The sequence below is a fragment of the Bos indicus genome, chromosome 15, assembly GCF_029378745.1.
Source record: "Bos indicus isolate NIAB-ARS_2022 breed Sahiwal x Tharparkar chromosome 15, NIAB-ARS_B.indTharparkar_mat_pri_1.0, whole genome shotgun sequence".
Classification (NCBI taxonomy): Eukaryota; Metazoa; Chordata; class Mammalia; order Artiodactyla; family Bovidae; genus Bos; species Bos indicus.
Window position 1 is genome coordinate 65,202,004 of NC_091774.1, and position 15,713 is coordinate 65,217,716.

The 15,713-nt window shown below is 50.0% G+C and overlaps 1 protein-coding gene across 3 annotated transcripts in view; it reads left to right on the top strand.

Annotated features, from left to right (window-relative positions):
• The window catches only part of NAT10 (N-acetyltransferase 10), a 38,991-nt gene that overhangs the window by 16,392 nt on the left and 6,886 nt on the right, over positions 1–15,713 (top strand). For 2 of the 3 annotated variants that reach the window (XM_070804022.1, XM_019975482.2), the window contains 15 exons: positions 372–465; positions 603–701; positions 3,431–3,567; positions 6,017–6,141; positions 6,601–6,751; positions 7,035–7,131; positions 8,011–8,127; positions 8,989–9,090; positions 9,186–9,260; positions 9,822–9,938; positions 10,778–10,911; positions 11,078–11,126; positions 13,911–14,007; positions 14,094–14,204; positions 15,275–15,447. In XM_070804022.1, coding sequence (XP_070660123.1) covers positions 372–465; positions 603–701; positions 3,431–3,567; positions 6,017–6,141; positions 6,601–6,751; positions 7,035–7,131; positions 8,011–8,127; positions 8,989–9,090; positions 9,186–9,260; positions 9,822–9,938; positions 10,778–10,911; positions 11,078–11,126; positions 13,911–14,007; positions 14,094–14,204; positions 15,275–15,447 — 1,678 coding nt within the window. Of the gene's footprint in view, positions 1–371; positions 466–602; positions 702–3,430; positions 3,568–6,016; positions 6,142–6,600; positions 6,752–7,034; positions 7,132–8,010; positions 8,128–8,988; positions 9,091–9,185; positions 9,261–9,821; positions 9,939–10,777; positions 10,912–11,077; positions 11,127–13,910; positions 14,008–14,093; positions 14,205–15,086; positions 15,170–15,274; positions 15,448–15,713 lie in introns of those variants that run through there. The other variant, XM_070804023.1, reaches the window with a different exon arrangement.

The following is a 15,713-nucleotide window of genomic DNA, read 5'->3' on the forward strand; positions in this document are numbered from 1 at the left end:
AGGACTGATGGGTTGGATCTCCTTACAGTCTAGGGGACTCTCGGGAGTCTTTTCCAGGACCACAGTTTGAAAGCATTGTGCCCTCAGCAGTGTGCTTTCATGGATGCTGGTAGCTAATTGCTGGGGTGTGCTCCCTTCAAATTGGCAACTTGTTTTCATTAGGTTGGGAGCAAAAATACCCTCAGGTCTGCAGTTATTTTACTTTTCCTCCTCAAAATGTGTGTCCTGATTTTTTTATCCCCCACCACTGTCTCTTGTTATCACCTGTGTAACAGGGGCAAACAAAAATATTTTCTTTTTTTAAATTCTCTTAACATTTCTTCAATTTCCTAATTACTTAAAAGCAAAAAAATCCTCCTTTTGTTCAACAGGTACTCCAATATCTTTGTTACTTCCCCGAGCCCGGATAACCTCCACACTCTGTTTGAATTTGTGTTTAAAGGATTTGATGCTCTGCAGTATCAGGTAGGAAGTTAGGATAAGAGCTTATTTTGATTCCATGCTGAGTATAAATCCAGGTGAAGTCTGTAGAATGCAAACTTATTTTCGTTTCGAAAGCTTGTTTCTGACGTTTGGCATTGGTTTGGCTTTTTCCCCGTCAGGAGCATCTGGATTACGAGATCATTCAGTCTCTCAATCCTGAATTTAACAAAGCAGTGATTAGAGTGAACGTGTTCCGGGAGCACAGGCAGACCATTCAGGTGAGGCTTGTTCCGAATCCTGCCACGTGGGGCCAGTGTGCCGCTGTGTATAAGTGTTCTAAGATGTCTCCTTTTATAGCTGTTTTATGTGATGTGTAATTATGTATGTTTTAGACAGTGTTGTTGCTTTACGGTAAACCTGTTCCATATTTTCAGCCTCTTCTAAAGAAAAACATTCAAACGAACTAACAGATGTATGTAAGCCAGATCGAAAAGTTGTAGTTTGTCCCTTGAAAACTGAGTGAGTATGCTAATCAACTAAGAGAAATGGAATCATTTTCTCTGACGTCATTTCTAATTCTGCTTAGTTACAGCAGGTTTTGAAACCATGCATCTATAGCTAGAACAATAACCTTACCGTTTGAAAGAAGAAAAGGTCTTTGTGAGATGTACTCTGAATCTTTGTGGTTTAGCCAGTGGCCTACTTTCCTTTTTAAACAGTGTTTCCCCGAAAGCTCTATAAATCTCCTGTGCTTTGTAAGCCTGAATGGTCTGTACTTGTCCAAAGGCTACAATTTTGTTAAATCATGACAGGCTTGCAGAAGGGATGGGGCCCTATGGGCGCCTAATGGAGTAGGTCTATTGAGAATTTTTTGGAGCTGGGCTGGGGTGGGAAGTGGGCCAGGTAAACGTGGCAGGTTACACCCTTGACCTTTGTGTATATGTCTGTCAAGTAGGTACACCTTTCATCAAAGATCTAGGCTATAAATAATGTTAAGTGCTCATGCCTTTTTCCTCAAGGACTGTAATTTTTTTTCTTGCTGAGTCTCTAGACTGTTCTTTCTGTAATTTCTTCCTACTTTGGTCTGGTTCTCTCAGCTTCGAGGAGGAAAGGCCAGTGTTGGGGTAGGGGTGAGGGGCAGGCTGCAGGCCGTGAGAATACAGAGATCTGTTGAAACTTGAGAGAAATACACAGACCAGAGAAGGGAAGCCTTGCCCTGAAATGCCTGGCTCAGCCCTCGCTGTTCCTGGGGTCTGTCTTCAGAGACCCTCTCGTATTACCAGAGTCATTTTGTCTCTAGGCTGGAGTTGAAGTGCAGAAGAGGTGACCTGATTTTATGAGGCCACATTTATGTCCCTTTGAGGCCTCTTCTTGTTGGAAATGAGATATAGAAGAATATTAGGTTTAAAGTCAGCTCCGCCTCTCCAGGGTCTGCTGCTTTTATGAGGTGCTTGTTTAGTTCTTCTCTGTAAAAATCCAAGACATGGGGCCCCATTGAGGACATGTATCCCACTGTTGGAAATGAGAGGGGTCTCTGCCTCTTTGATCCCTCAACTTCTTGCAAAACAGTTACAAAATCTTATTTGTAATGAAATAGTTCAGACTACAGAAAAGCACAGAGACCGATGTAACATAATACCGAGGTGCCCAGCACTCAAGCCTAAGAAATGCTGGCATTTTGCTGCTTGCTGTGTTTGTTTCATATCTTAAAAGCCATTTATATTTGTGTTTTAAAGATCTAAAACCTCAGTGTAGAAGTCTCTCTTGTACCCTTCCCCATCCGTTCCCTTTTTTCGCTCCCCTTAGATAACTCTGCTCTGAGATTGCGTATCTCCTTTCAATTCATGTGTTTATATTTTCCTACGTAATTATGTATCCATAAATGGTAGCATACCGTATAGGCATACTTTTTCAGCATGCCTTTTTTCACTCAACACTTGTTTTCGGGTTTGTCCAGATTGAAGCTTGAGATCTGATTGATTCATTTTTAAGCACTGTGTGAGTACATTAGAGTTTATATGTGTCTAGAATTGGAATTGTTGGGTTTTAGAATATGCATAGCTTTCCATCTTTCTCGGATTTTGCCAGATTCTCCTTTCAAGTGTTTGTGCGGGATTACCTTCAACCCAGCACTTTGCTGAGTTCTTGTTTCCCCATGTCCTCACAAACATTGGTGTTTTACTGCTAATTAAATTTTGCCCGCATGCATAGGAAATAGGATCTCCTTGTTGTCTTCAGCATTGTGCTAATTACCAGTGAGGTTGAATACTGTTGTTGATGTTAATTGGCTCTTCAGGTTTCCTTTCCTGTAAAATACCTCTTCGTGGTCTTTTGCAAACTTGAAAGAAGCAGGAACCCCTGAAGGGACTGAAGAGGTTGTTGATGGGCGTAAGGGAGCCAAGTTCGTGGCGAGTTTGTGACAGGCTAATAACACAAGTGTGCGAGCAGTAAGACGACCATGAGTCTTAGAAGTGCCCCCACCAGTGCAGGAAGATTTGGGCTTAATAGAGACGGTGTCACAGCAGGACACACGGTGCGCAGCGTGTCGGAGATGCTTGGGAACCTGAAGTCTTCCGCTTCAGCCATCGCTGGGGCCAAGCTTGCCTCTGGCCCACAGGTCAGAGTGAGGCTGGGGGAAGTATGAGAAAGGGGAGAGAGAGGAAGTAGAGGCATCACCTGTCACTCGCCAGGTCCTAGGCAGAGCATTGGTGCAGATTTACTTAATTTTACCTAATTTTTTTCTCAAGCAGCCATCAGTATTTCCTCCATTTTCTGGAGAGGAATCTGAGGCTCTGAGAAGAAGGGCCGCACAGTCAGTGGTTGAACTGTTAGGCCCCAGGCATCTGACTCTAAGCTGTCCCTGCTTTGTCCTACCAGGGAAGGAATGAGAGAAAGAAGACGGAGGACGGGGGAGAGGGGAAAGAGAGGGCCTTTATGGTGACTCACCAGCGACTGCAGCCATGGTATCGGCGGCCAAGCTAACAATGTACATTTTTCCTTCCTGCAGTACATACATCCTGCAGATGCTGTGAAACTGGGCCAGGCTGAGCTTGTTGTGATTGATGAAGCTGCTGCCATCCCCCTTCCCCTGGTGAAGAGTCTTCTGGGCCCCTACCTTGTTTTCATGGCATCCACCATCAATGGGTGAGCACCGGGCAGGAGCCGTTGCCTCCTTTACAGGATGTTGCCAGTTGGGTGGGATTTAGTGAACGTGACCTGCGCCTGGGTGGATAGGGCTGATACCTAAAGTTTGAGTCTTTGGGCCCGCTTCACTCTCTCATCGGCCTTCTCTTTTACCCTTTCATAGTGAACTACAGCTCCCTCTGGTGTGAGCTATAGCCCACCAGAACAGGCAACACCAGACAGGAATTTCATCACCCAGTTGACGAGCGTCTGCTGTCTAGGTCTGACCAGCTCCTAGGGAGCACATGGACGGCGATACCAGTGTGTTGGGCTTCGCAGGTGCCGCTAGTGGTAACGAGCCCACCTGCCAGTGCAGGAGACGTAAGAGACTTAGGTTCCATCCCTGGGTCGGGAAGATTCCCTGCAGGAGGGCATGGGCAACCCACTCTAGTATTTTTGCCTGGAGAATCCCATGGACAGTGGAGCCTGCCGTCCATAGGGGCACAAAGAGTCGGACATGACTGGAGTGACTTAGCACACACACGCACCAATGTCTTATCCCCTGGAATTATGTGAAAATGTAGTATTAAAGTAACTGTGTAATTATCATAAGAAAGCAGACTCAAGAGCTTTTTCAAAATTTTGAAATATTTAGTTGTTTGCTATGGGAAAGTGAGAAAGGGAAGGTAAGCAAAAAGAAATCCAGTGATCTGACTCTCTAGAGATAGCTTGTTTTTTGGTGTACATTTATTTTACTTTTTCATTTTGAATAAGAACATAAGCATAGTTTCCATAATGTTTTGCGTTTGCTTTTTCATGTAAAAATATACTGGGAATTCCTTGGTGGTTCAGTGGTTAGGAATCTGAACTTCCTCTGCAGGTGGCCTGGGTTTGATCCCTGGTCAAGGAGCCAAGATCCCACAAACTACACAGTGTGGCCAGAAAAAAAAAAAAGAATATACTGTGAAATCTTCCCAGGTCAACGTGTACTTGCCTTCATTGTTGATTTCTATATGGAAGTCACATTTTGAAGAAATGATTCTATATTTTAGATTTATTATTTGACTGCTTTACTTACACTGAAAATAGTTAAATAAGATGGATTTTACTTTTTCTGGTAACATCTTTATTGAGATATTATTCACACAGTATACAATTTACTCATTTAAAGTGTGTAACTCAGTGATTTTTAGTATATTCATAGAGTTGTGCAGCCATCACGACAATTTAGAACATTTTCATTTTCCCGGAAAGAAACTCCATACCCTTTAATTATCATCCTCCATTCCTTCCTTTTCCTCAGTTCTAGGGAATCACTAATCAACTTCCTATATGTATGGATTCGCCTAGTCTGAACTCTTGATATAAGTGGAATCTTTGAATATGTCGTCTTTTGTGATTCTAACCATAATGTTTGCAAGGTTCTTCCATGTAGCTTATATCAGTACTTCATTCCTTTTCTTGGCCAAGTAACATTCCGGTGTGTGTTTATGCACATCTTGTTTTTCCATTCGTCTGTTGATCGTTTATTTCTCTCTTGGCTAGTACAGTGCTGCTGTGAACATTCGCGTGTAGGTTTTTGTGTAGAACGTTTTCTGTTCTCTTGAGGGTATACCTAGAAGTCAAACTAGTGGGTCAAATGGGAACTTTCTAACTGAAGAACTGCCAGCTTGTTTTCCAAAGCAACAGTGCCATTTTGCATTCCCACCAGTAGCGTGTAAGGGTTCCACGTCTTTGCTAGTATTTGTATGTCCTTTTTGACTGTGCCGTCCTAGTGAGCATGAATGGTGGCTCGTGTGACCTTCATTTGTGTGTCCCTGTTAGTTGGCTGATGTGGGGCATCCTGTCATGTGCTTTTTGGCCACAGTGTATCTTCTTTGGAGAAGTATCTATCCAGGTCCTCTGTTCATTTTTCTAATTGAAAATTAGAAAAATTTTCTAGTTTATGTCCTCTTTCAAGGGAAAGTAGTCATGAAAAAAATTACTTAGATGGTGGATTTGTTTAATCTTGATTTTTCCAAACTGGAAATGCTCTCTGTTCATCTTTCAAGCATGCAACTTCTCGTTAATCGACCATTCATCTTTGCTGCAGTTCCATTATCCTACAGGCTTTGTTCACGTCGTCTTTTTGATCTTTCTTTTTTAGTTCGTAGTACAGCCCTGTGAGCTGTGTACACTAGTCCCCTTTTGAGGAGGAGGCTGAGAGAGGTTGAGTTCCTGGCCCAGAGGTACTAAACGGACATGCCAGGACTTGAGCCCAGGCCTAGATGGCTCCGAGCTGAGCCACCCTGCAGCCCAGCTTCCTTTGGCCATGTACATGCCCTGCTGGAAGTTCAGAGGTGAAGGGCTGTTCTCAGCAAGCAGGAGTCTGGGGTTTCATCAGGTTGAGGACAGAGAACTACTTTCTCTGTCCCCTCCTGGAGAGGTGATTCGGCACCTCGAGCCTAACTGCCTTTGCTTTTTCTCCTAGCTACGAGGGCACTGGCCGGTCCCTGTCCCTCAAGCTAATTCAGCAGCTCCGCCAACAGAGTGCCCAGAGCCAGGTCAGCACCACCGCTGAGAACAAGACCACGGTGACGGCCAGGCTGGCATCAGGTACCCCCGGAGCTCTGGATGGGCCTGCGGTGCACAGCAAGTCACGTCACACTTTTCCTGGATCCTTCCCCTCATGACATTATGGGTAATAGCAGACCTGATGATCAGGCAGAGAGGCTGAGTCCCCAAGAGATGAAGTTGCTTTTCTCTGAGGAACAGCAAACTAGTGACCAGACGGGAGGCTGACCTGGGCCTTCTGGTGACTGGATTCCTGTTTGTCACCATCTCGGGGCATTGGTTGCCTTGACGTAGTGAGACCTTTGGGGGTTGGTGTCCAGACAAGTTGAACATCCACCGGAACAATTTATTTATTTATTTTTTCCACTAGAACAATTTAAAACCACTCAGTTTAAATTCTTGAGCCATATTTATGTGGGTACCACGTGACAGAGATAAAGTAGAACATTTGTCTTGATCTCCTGGACAAAACGTATTTAGTCTTGCGTGTGTTTTGAACAGTGCGAACCCTGCATGAGGTTTCCCTGCAGGAGTCGATCCGATACGCCCCTGGGGATGCCGTGGAGAAGTGGCTGAACGACTTGCTGTGCCTGGATTGCCTCAACATCACTCGGATTGTCTCCGGCTGCCCCTTGCCTGAAGCGTGTGAGCTGTATCCTCCTGGGTTCCATTCGTCCTGTGAAAGGGAAAGGAGATGATGGGAGAGTTTAACTGAAGGTTCTGGCCCTTTGCCTCATAGGCTGCTGCTCTGGGAAGAGGACAAGGTGGAATGTTCTCGATTTTCCTTCTCTTCCTTCGCTGCTATGTTTCTGCTTAGAACCAGGGCCTCCTCTTCCCAGGCTGAGGGAACCCACGTATCCAGGTTGTCCTTGGAAGTAGCGTGCCTTGTTCGGGGCTCTCTTTGATGTGTTTTGGTTGCTTAACCTCAAATCCAGCTACTATGTTAATAGAGATACCCTCTTTTGCTACCATAAGGCCTCCGAGGTTTTCCTCCAACGGCTTATGGCTCTCTACGTGGCTTCTCATTACAAGGTAACTGAAACCAGCCCTCATGTGGACTTCAGCAGTGAATTGCAGCTCTTGGCAGTGCCTTTTACTTGACTTCTTGCATCTTTTGTTACCCAGTGGCTCAGGTGACCAGTCCACTGGGACTAGAATGTCCTGATGTTGGCAGGGGCCAGGGCTTCTACTTCAGGGTTGCATTTCCCATTGTTCAGGCTTGTCTTTTGCTCCAGCTTTGTATACGGAGCATGGGATTTCTGCATGTAGCTCCCTGTGTGGTGGCTGGAGAGGGTGGTAAGTGTTGCCCATTTTAAAAGGGGTACTTATATTTCTTGCCAGTTGGCTGAATGGATGGGCTGAGATGACATAGCAGTTGTAATCTGAGGGGTGCTCTGTGACCTGAGACCAGCCTTACACCCCCGGGCTATTTTCAGGGATCAGTGAGTGAGAATTTAGAATATTTGGAAGTCTTAAAAACTAAAAAGATAACATTGGAAAGGACACTTTGTGTGTGTCTAGGTAGCATTTTTATGAATAATAGCCTTTAATAGAAAGCTGAAGGGTTGGTGTTAGAAGCCCTGAGAGGTTTTCCTAAAATAGCAGCCTCTTATCAAGAGGACCTTTGCTTCCAAGCTGTGAGGTGCATAGTGCTAACTAAGCAGTTGTCCACCCCTGCTCTGCAGCCTCAGCACTCATGGTGAGGTGACCGCGAACATAGGAGGCGCCTCGCACTGAAGCCCTTGTGGAGAGTGTCAGGCTGCCCAGCCGAGATGCTGGCATGTGCTTTCCTGGGCGTCAGCACTTCACTCGGCTCCGGGAAGGCAGTTCTGCAGTCATGATTCTGGAGTAGCCGCTCGAATAAGGACGGGATGAGGAGGGGTTCTCACTGACCCTGTTTGTGCTCCACAGAACTCTCCCAACGACCTTCAGATGCTTTCTGATGCCCCTGCTCACCATCTCTTCTGCCTCCTGCCTCCTGTGCCCCCCACCCAGAATGCCCTTCCAGAAGTGCTTGCCGTCATCCAGGTACAGAAGCTGAGGTGTCCTTGTAGCATCAATTTGGGAACCGCTTAGGCAATCAAGGATTAGTGGCTCAGTAACGGGAGTGCAGAAGCAGAAGCTGTTGATTTCTGGGCTGGAGCCAAGTGACTGGGTGTATCCAGGCAGGCAGTTAGGGTGCAAAGGAAACCACCACCCTAACACACACCCAAAGCTTCACTGTTCACGGATGGCTGAAAGGCAGAACTGGCTTTGCATATTTTGACTTATAGCTCCTGAAACAGAACTTTGTTTTCCTATTTCAAAAGCAATCCATGGTACTTGTAAAATTAAAAGGCAGATTGGAAACATGTTTGTAGTGCCTGGCACGTATTTATGCATTTCTTTATTGTTTTTCTTATTCACAAACATGGGATCATAGTATTTGGCAATCTTTTTTTCCAACATGTCAAATATTCATAATTTGCATAATTTTTAAGGGTTACAGTTGTATTTCATTACATGCACATACAGTGTTTAACTGTGTTTACCCATGCATGAGTCATTGTGAATTTGCACAGTTCTGTACAGAGCCATATGACCCTCCCGAGTCTTAATCGATGAGCTCATGTGTACACCGTGTGTGGAGACCCTCATCTAGTGTGGTTTTGCTTTCTGGGCCAGGAGGATGTCAGTGTTCTGCCTCCTTAGGTGACGGTGTCAGGATGCCCACAGGACATAGTAATGAAACTTCCCTTAGAAACAGATGAGTTGGTTACAGGGTTAAGTGTGGGAGGGAGTGGAAACAGCTGGCCTGGGCAGAGCAAGGGTAGGGCACAGGTGAGGTTCTGTGGGTGGGCGCTCCACCTGGAGCCGGCCTCTCTCTGCACCATCCTGCTTTCCCCACAGGTGTGCCTTGAGGGGGAGATTTCTCGCCAGTCCATCTTGAACAGCCTGTCTCGGGGCAAGAAGGCCTCAGGTGACCTGATTCCATGGACAGTGTCAGAACAGGTGGAGTGCTTTCCCTGGTGTGTCTCGGGGGGCTAAGCTGGTGATGTTGGAGGCTGTCTTTGTTGCTAAGTTACTGGCTTGTGCCTCCCTCACAGTTCCAAGACCCAGACTTTGGCGGTCTCTCAGGTGGAAGGGTGGTTCGCATTGCTGTTCACCCGGATTATCAAGGGGTAACGTGTCCTTGTGCCTTCAAACCTGGTGCTATTATTAGTTGCAGGCGTGTTGCTGGCCACTCAGTGGGCCAGGTGTACTTGGTTGTTTACATAGGAAGCTGGTCAAGGAGTAGCAGACCCAGTGCTGTGGGCGGTTTGCCTGGGGCTGGATGGGCAGGCGGGATGGTTGTATATGGTTGCTCTTCCCTTTGTGAGGACAGAGGGCTGGGGAACCAGATCTTACTGTCATGACTGCCTGTCTTGGAAGCCTCCACTGAGGAGTTAGCTGGAGAGTTATCAGTTTGGGGCTGGCTGAGCCGTGGATCAGAAAGCGTGGCCGGCCGGCCTCCCACCCGGGTGGCAGATGGGCGGGCTAGATGGTGCAAGAGCGAGGGTCTTGCTACACAAGGTCTTGAGGGTCTCTGCTTTGACCTTGTTGGGGGGTTTCATTGGTTCTCTTTGCCAAGGGCAGGGTGACCCGGAGTGAGGCTTTCTAGAAGCGGTACAGGGGTGCAGAAGTGCACGGACGCTGAGGACATCTCTGCTCCCCTCTCCCGTTTCCCTCATGTGTGCTCACAGATGGGCTACGGCAGCCGAGCCCTGCAGCTGCTGCAGATGTACTACGAGGGCAGGTTCCCTTGTCTTGAGGAGAAGGTCCTGGAGACGTCGCAGGAGATTCACACTGTCAGCAGTGAGGTAAGCGTCTTCTGGCTGGGCTACCGGCTCCTGGCAGAGACCAGGTTTCTCTCTGGGTCTTCGGGATCGTCCTCAAGAGCAGTCTCATGGTCTGGGCTACCGTGGGCTGCAGCAGCTGAGCTCCTCTCTGGCTTTGGAGACGCTTCTTTCTCTCCAGCTAACACTGAAACCGAGGCCCTTGAATCAGCATCATCAGCCTCATCTGGAGACGTGTTAAGTCTATCCCCCCTGAATCGAGGCTCTGGGGCAGGACCCAGTAATCTGGGTCTTAACAAGCTCCCAGGTGATGCTGATGCATCTTTGAGCTTGAAGCCCTAGCTCTGCAGAGTCTCCTCCCCTCAGTACTGAAGCCAGACCCAGGGAAGCTCCGTCTTTCTGGATATAACACTAGGAACTGGGGTGGCTTTTCATGCGGGTTCATTTGATTTTTCACAACGTGCCTGTTCAGGAGGTGGGGAGGGCTTGTATTTAAGGTCAGGCTCAGAGGTTTGTCACTTCCAAGACACTGCAGCCATCTGGTGGCAGACCTGCGTCTTCAACCTATCTTGAGAACCCTGCCTCTGTCTTTGTGTTCGGTGTTTCTAAACATGTGGCTGTTTCCTGAATTCTGGGTTCTGAGGAGTGTGATTCCAGGCTCGTCTAGGGGTTTGGGATTCTTGGGAATGATCACTGGGCTTAGTGGTGTGTTTTCATTTTTAAAACCATGGGAACAAACCTAGAAACCCGCCCCAGTTTTTGGTGTGTTCGTCCAGAGCCTGGTGTGGCTGGGGTGCTTGGGCATGTCGCTAACCTTCCTCCTCCCCCGCTGGGTGGACATGCCCTCCCCCGGCGTCCGCCAGGCCGTCAGCTTGTTGGAAGAAGTCGTCACTCCCCGGAAGGACCTGCCTCCCTTACTTCTCAAGCTGAACGAGAGGCCTGCTGAACACCTGGACTACCTGGGGGTGTCCTACGGCCTGACCCCCAGGCTCCTCAAGTAAGTGTCCTCTGGGCCCTGGTGTCCTGAGAACTTGCGCTCTATGGGCTGTGTCTGTCTGTCTTGGGGCAACAGCCATCGAAGATTCCCCATGGCCCTTCCCAGCCTTGTATGCCAGCCGCTCCCAGAATGCACACGTGGCGACCTGCTGTCTCTGTCTTTGCAGGTTCTGGAAACGAGCTGGGTTTGTTCCTGTTTATCTGCGACAGACCCCGGTGAGTGAGGCCTGTGGCAAAGAAGGGCTGGCGACAGGTGTGTCCTTGCAGAGCCCTGGTTCCTCTGGCTGCACTCTGAGCAGGCGTCCCTGAGCTGCCAGGAGGTTGGCTCTGACAGCCCCCAGGGCAGCCGGCCTCACTGAGACGCCACGTGGTCACACCCATTCCCGCCCCCATCTCCGCCTCACGCAGTCGAGCGGCTTTGTGCTTGACTGAGATGGCAGAGGTGTACACGGACTTGTTCCCCTGGTTCTGGAATCCTATCACTGGGGGCCTTCTCGAATATGTACTTTTTAAAAAAACAGGAAGGAAAGTGGTTTTAGCAGTGCTTGGGGTAAGTTGGTATCTGAAGGAGGGATGCGATTGTGTGGTCAACAGCCACAGAGAATAAAGTGTTAATGTGGGAGAGCTAGTGAGACAGGTTATCAGAAAAAATATGTAGCACCAGTGGTGAATCAGGCAGTGAGTAAGATAAGCCAGGAAAGCTTGTTTTCTGATGAGTGGAAATAGGCAGCACAAAGTGAGCAAACAAGAAACGCTCAGGTGGCGATGGCATGGTCAGTGGCCAGGCTTCCGGGGTGACTTGTCACACTGCAGCCTCAACGGCCAGAGTGGGCCAGCCGTGTGACAGCCCTGCCCGCAGAGAAGAGCATTTCCAAGCAGAGGGCACAGCAAATGTGAGGACCTGAGGTGGAAAGGACATTGGTGATTTGAAGGAGATACAAGGCCGGTGTGGCTGGAGGACCCTTGAAAGGATGGTGGGTCATGGTCCCTCTTCTGGTGGAGGGAGGGGTTAGAGGGAAGGTTCTGGGGCTGCCATGTGGACAGTGGACCGCAGTCGAGGTGGGGAGATGAGCGGATGAGAGGGGTGGCATGGCTCAGGGGGACATAGGAGAGAGAAGGGGCCAGATGCCAGGGGTGTTTGGAAGGTGAACTGAGTCGAGTCGAAGGGTGGAGATGTGGAAGATGAGTGAACAGAAGGCTTGAGGGTAGTGCTTTGATTTTTGGCTTGAGAGACTGGGTGTTGCTGTTTGCTGAGATAAGACTCAAATGGGGAGGACCAGATTTGGAGGTGGAAGTGAGAACTGTTTTGGGGTCTAATAAGACCTCCAAGTGGACATAGGGAATAGGCAGTTGACCACAGGAATCTGGAATTTGAAGAAGAGGCTAGGCCTGGAGACAGAGATTTGAGTCATCAGTGTGTTCTTAATAGAATATACTCCTGGATAAAGGATCTTGGAGGGGGTCAGTGTCTGTTTTCTTCACAGCTGTAACCCCAGCACTTAATAGCGTCTGCTGTGTATAGTGTGTGTTCAGTACATACTTTTGTTCAGTGAGTAAGTTTTTAAAGCTGTTGAAAGTAGGGGCTAAGAATAAAGGTGAGTCCTTGGACGTTCCAGCATTTAGAGGAATGAGTTGGAAAATACATCAAGGTGGGGAGCTGAGGAGGAAGAGCTGTGATCTGTAGGAGAAGGGCAGGGTCTGTGGCTTAAAGAAGGGGAGTCATTGCCCTCAAGAGAATGAATAAGTTGAGGACATTTGACCAGTGGACTCTGGCACTGGTGGTTGAAGTGAAGGTGGCTTCTGTGGAGGGGTTACCCTGACGGGAGAAGAGAAGGAGGTGAGGAGATAGACTGAGTAGGTGGTTCCTACACGAGGCAGAGGGGCCAGAGGAATAGGTCGCTGGAGGGAGATTGGAGTTGGGGGTGGGCTCGTCAGCTGGGAGATTCCAGAACATGCTCGTCGGCTGCAGGCGGTGGTCCTGCAGAGCTCATGCAGACACAGGTGAGGGGGCTGATGACAGGACTGCAGGCCCAGAAGAGGCCAGAGGGCAGGAGAGGGGCCAGCACATCCCTCGGGCAGTGAAGAGTGTGGGCACAGAGGGCGTCGGGCGGCTGGTGGAGGTCATGCCAGGAGGGTGATGTTCTCCTGATCGCTCTGTTTGGCTTGAGAGGGGTGGCCAGCAGCTCAGAGGGAGTGTGGGAGGTGTGGTTTTGGAGAGCTCAAGGTCAGTATCCAAGGGAGATGCTCATTTGAGTGTTCAGAGCTGGACTGGTGAGGAACACTGGGTGTGTGGCTGCTTCCACGGGGCAGGGGCGGCTGTGCAGGGGCTGGGTCCTCATCAGCGAGGCTGGTCGAGGCTGGGGCGTGGCCTTGGCCGTCGACTGCAGGGAGCACACTGGAGCCAGCGAGTTCAGCACAGTCCGCGTTGCGTCCCTGTGTTCTGGTGCCGTGCATTGCTTGCTTGTGACTTGGTGGTGGCATTTTGTTACTTGAATGCCCTTCAGTTGAAATCCGTTAGATATTTTTATGGTGTTGGGCTGTGTGGTTGTTGTGTAGTAAAAAATCTTAAAACCTGTGGCCACTGTTGTAGAACCTAAAGGAGCCTGCCCCTGTAAACCTGTTGCCAGCATGAGAGCCCTCGCCATCCTGTTTGCTGGCCATGGAGTCTTTGCTGTGAGCGCCCAAAACATGTTGACTGGGTCACGTGGTGTTTAAGCTGTAATGCCTCTCGGCTCATAGTCTGACCTGGTGTGAGCCAGGGGCTCACAGCAGAAGGCACGCTCCGAAGGTTTGAGCAGCTTTGCTCCATCGCAGGGGCCATCAGGACAGAGTAGCCTCTGGAAGCTGTCACGTAGGCAGTGGGCCCTGCGAGAATGAGGGTGAGGCTGCCCCTCCCTCTGGGGAGGAAGCAAGGGTCCGTAGAGCACGCTTACCCATGCGCGTTGACAGGGGCTTCATAAAAGGGGGCCTTGGTACCAGTCAGGGATCTGTGTTCCCCAGAATGACCTGACCGGAGAGCACTCGTGTATCATGCTGAAGACACTGATGGACGAGGAGGAGGCAGACCAGGGCGCCTGGCTCTCCGCCTTTTGGAAAGGTGAGTGGGGAGTGGACATAGGGGGGCAGCCAGGTGACGGGCCCTGGGCCCTGCAGACCTCTGACTCCATCTGGTTGGACCCGCAGATTTCCGAAGGCGGTTCCTAGCCCTGCTGTCTTACCAGTTCAGCACCTTCTCTCCTCCCCTGGCTTTGAACATCCTTCAGAACAGAAATATCGGGAAACCTGTGCAGCCGGGTGAGCTGGCCGGGCGGCTGGAGGGGCTTGGTTGTGCGGAACGTATGAGAGGCGGGCGTGTGGTCCAGGACGCGGGCTAGACTAGGCTTGGAGGGACCAGCTGCAGGCCTGTATCCCCCGCCGCCACCTCCATTTAGCAGGCCCTGCCCCATCCCAGGGCCTCTGTCATGCGCTGTGCCTGTCATCCCCAAGACAGGACTAGAGGCATGTGTGACTTGGCTTCAGAGACATATGTAAGGCCTGCAGCTAGTCAGTTCTGGAACCTGTTCTAAATTCTGTGAGCTAGGGCAACTAGCTCGATTCTGAGGCTCCATTTCCTCATTCATGAAATTGTAATAAGAATCTGCTGCCAGCCTTCTGTAGCCAACACACAGAAGTGCTCTGGGCACACAGATTCTGTTTGAATACTTAAAATATAAAAAAGGTGTAAAGGATCATTAGTGCTAACAGCTGTGGGGATTTTTCCCCCTGTTGGTTGTTATGTGAATGTGTGTCTCTTTTGGGATCAATTATATTTGGGTGGAAAAATCTATTTCTGGAGCTGAGGGTGGGAGCCTGTGTGCTGCCTGCGAAGCTGGGTCCTGAAGAGAAGTGATGAAGTGGGGAAAATGCTCAGAGTCCCATGCCAACACGAGGGTCACACACCACCCACCCCGTCACACAGCCCGGGCTGCCTCCCCTCTGCATGAGGAGGTCAGGGCTGCCTGAGGCGGGGTGTTGTATGGGTGGGCAGCACTTGCGGGTGGTCCTCCCCTGCTCTGGCTGAACGCTAGTGGAGGAACAGCTGCTGGGTGCCCCCCGGGGACCCTTGTGCGTTCCACGTGGGAGTTCCGGCAGGAGCGTCGGGCTGCGCTGACCCTTCGGGCTCTGTTGCACGCCCAGCCCTGCGCCGGGCTGCCCTGACCCTTCGGGCTCTGTTGCACGCCCAGCCCTGCGCCGGGCTGCGCTGACCCTTCAGGCGCTGTTGCACGCCCAGCCCTGCGCCGGGCTGCGCTGACCCTTCGGGCTCTGTTGCACGCCCAGCCCTGCGCCGGGCTGCGCTGACCCTTAGGGCTCTGTCGCACGCCCAGCCCTGCGCCGGGAGGAGCTGGAAGCACTCTTCCTCCCCTACGATCTGAAGAGGCTGGAGATGTATTCACGGAACATGGTTGACTATCACCTCATCATGGACATGATCCCAGCCATCTCCCGGCTGTATTTCCTGAACCAGCTTGGGGACCTGGCCCTGTCTGCGGCCCAGTCGGTAGGTTACCCGCTGCTCGTGTGCTGGCTTTGTGGAACAGTTTATATGCTGGGAGTTGATCGGCTGCTATGACATAACTGGGCATTTAGTTCTTCGTGGTTCTGATAGCATTTACTTCTTCATGGTTCTGATGAGGGGGTAGGGGTCTCCTTTTGCAGGTAGGGGACCCTTGGGCTCTCTAGTCAAGTCATGCACCCAGCAAAACAGTTAGTAGAAGAGCTGCTGTCTGAATCCACATTCTTCTACCCCACCATCTGCCTCGATTC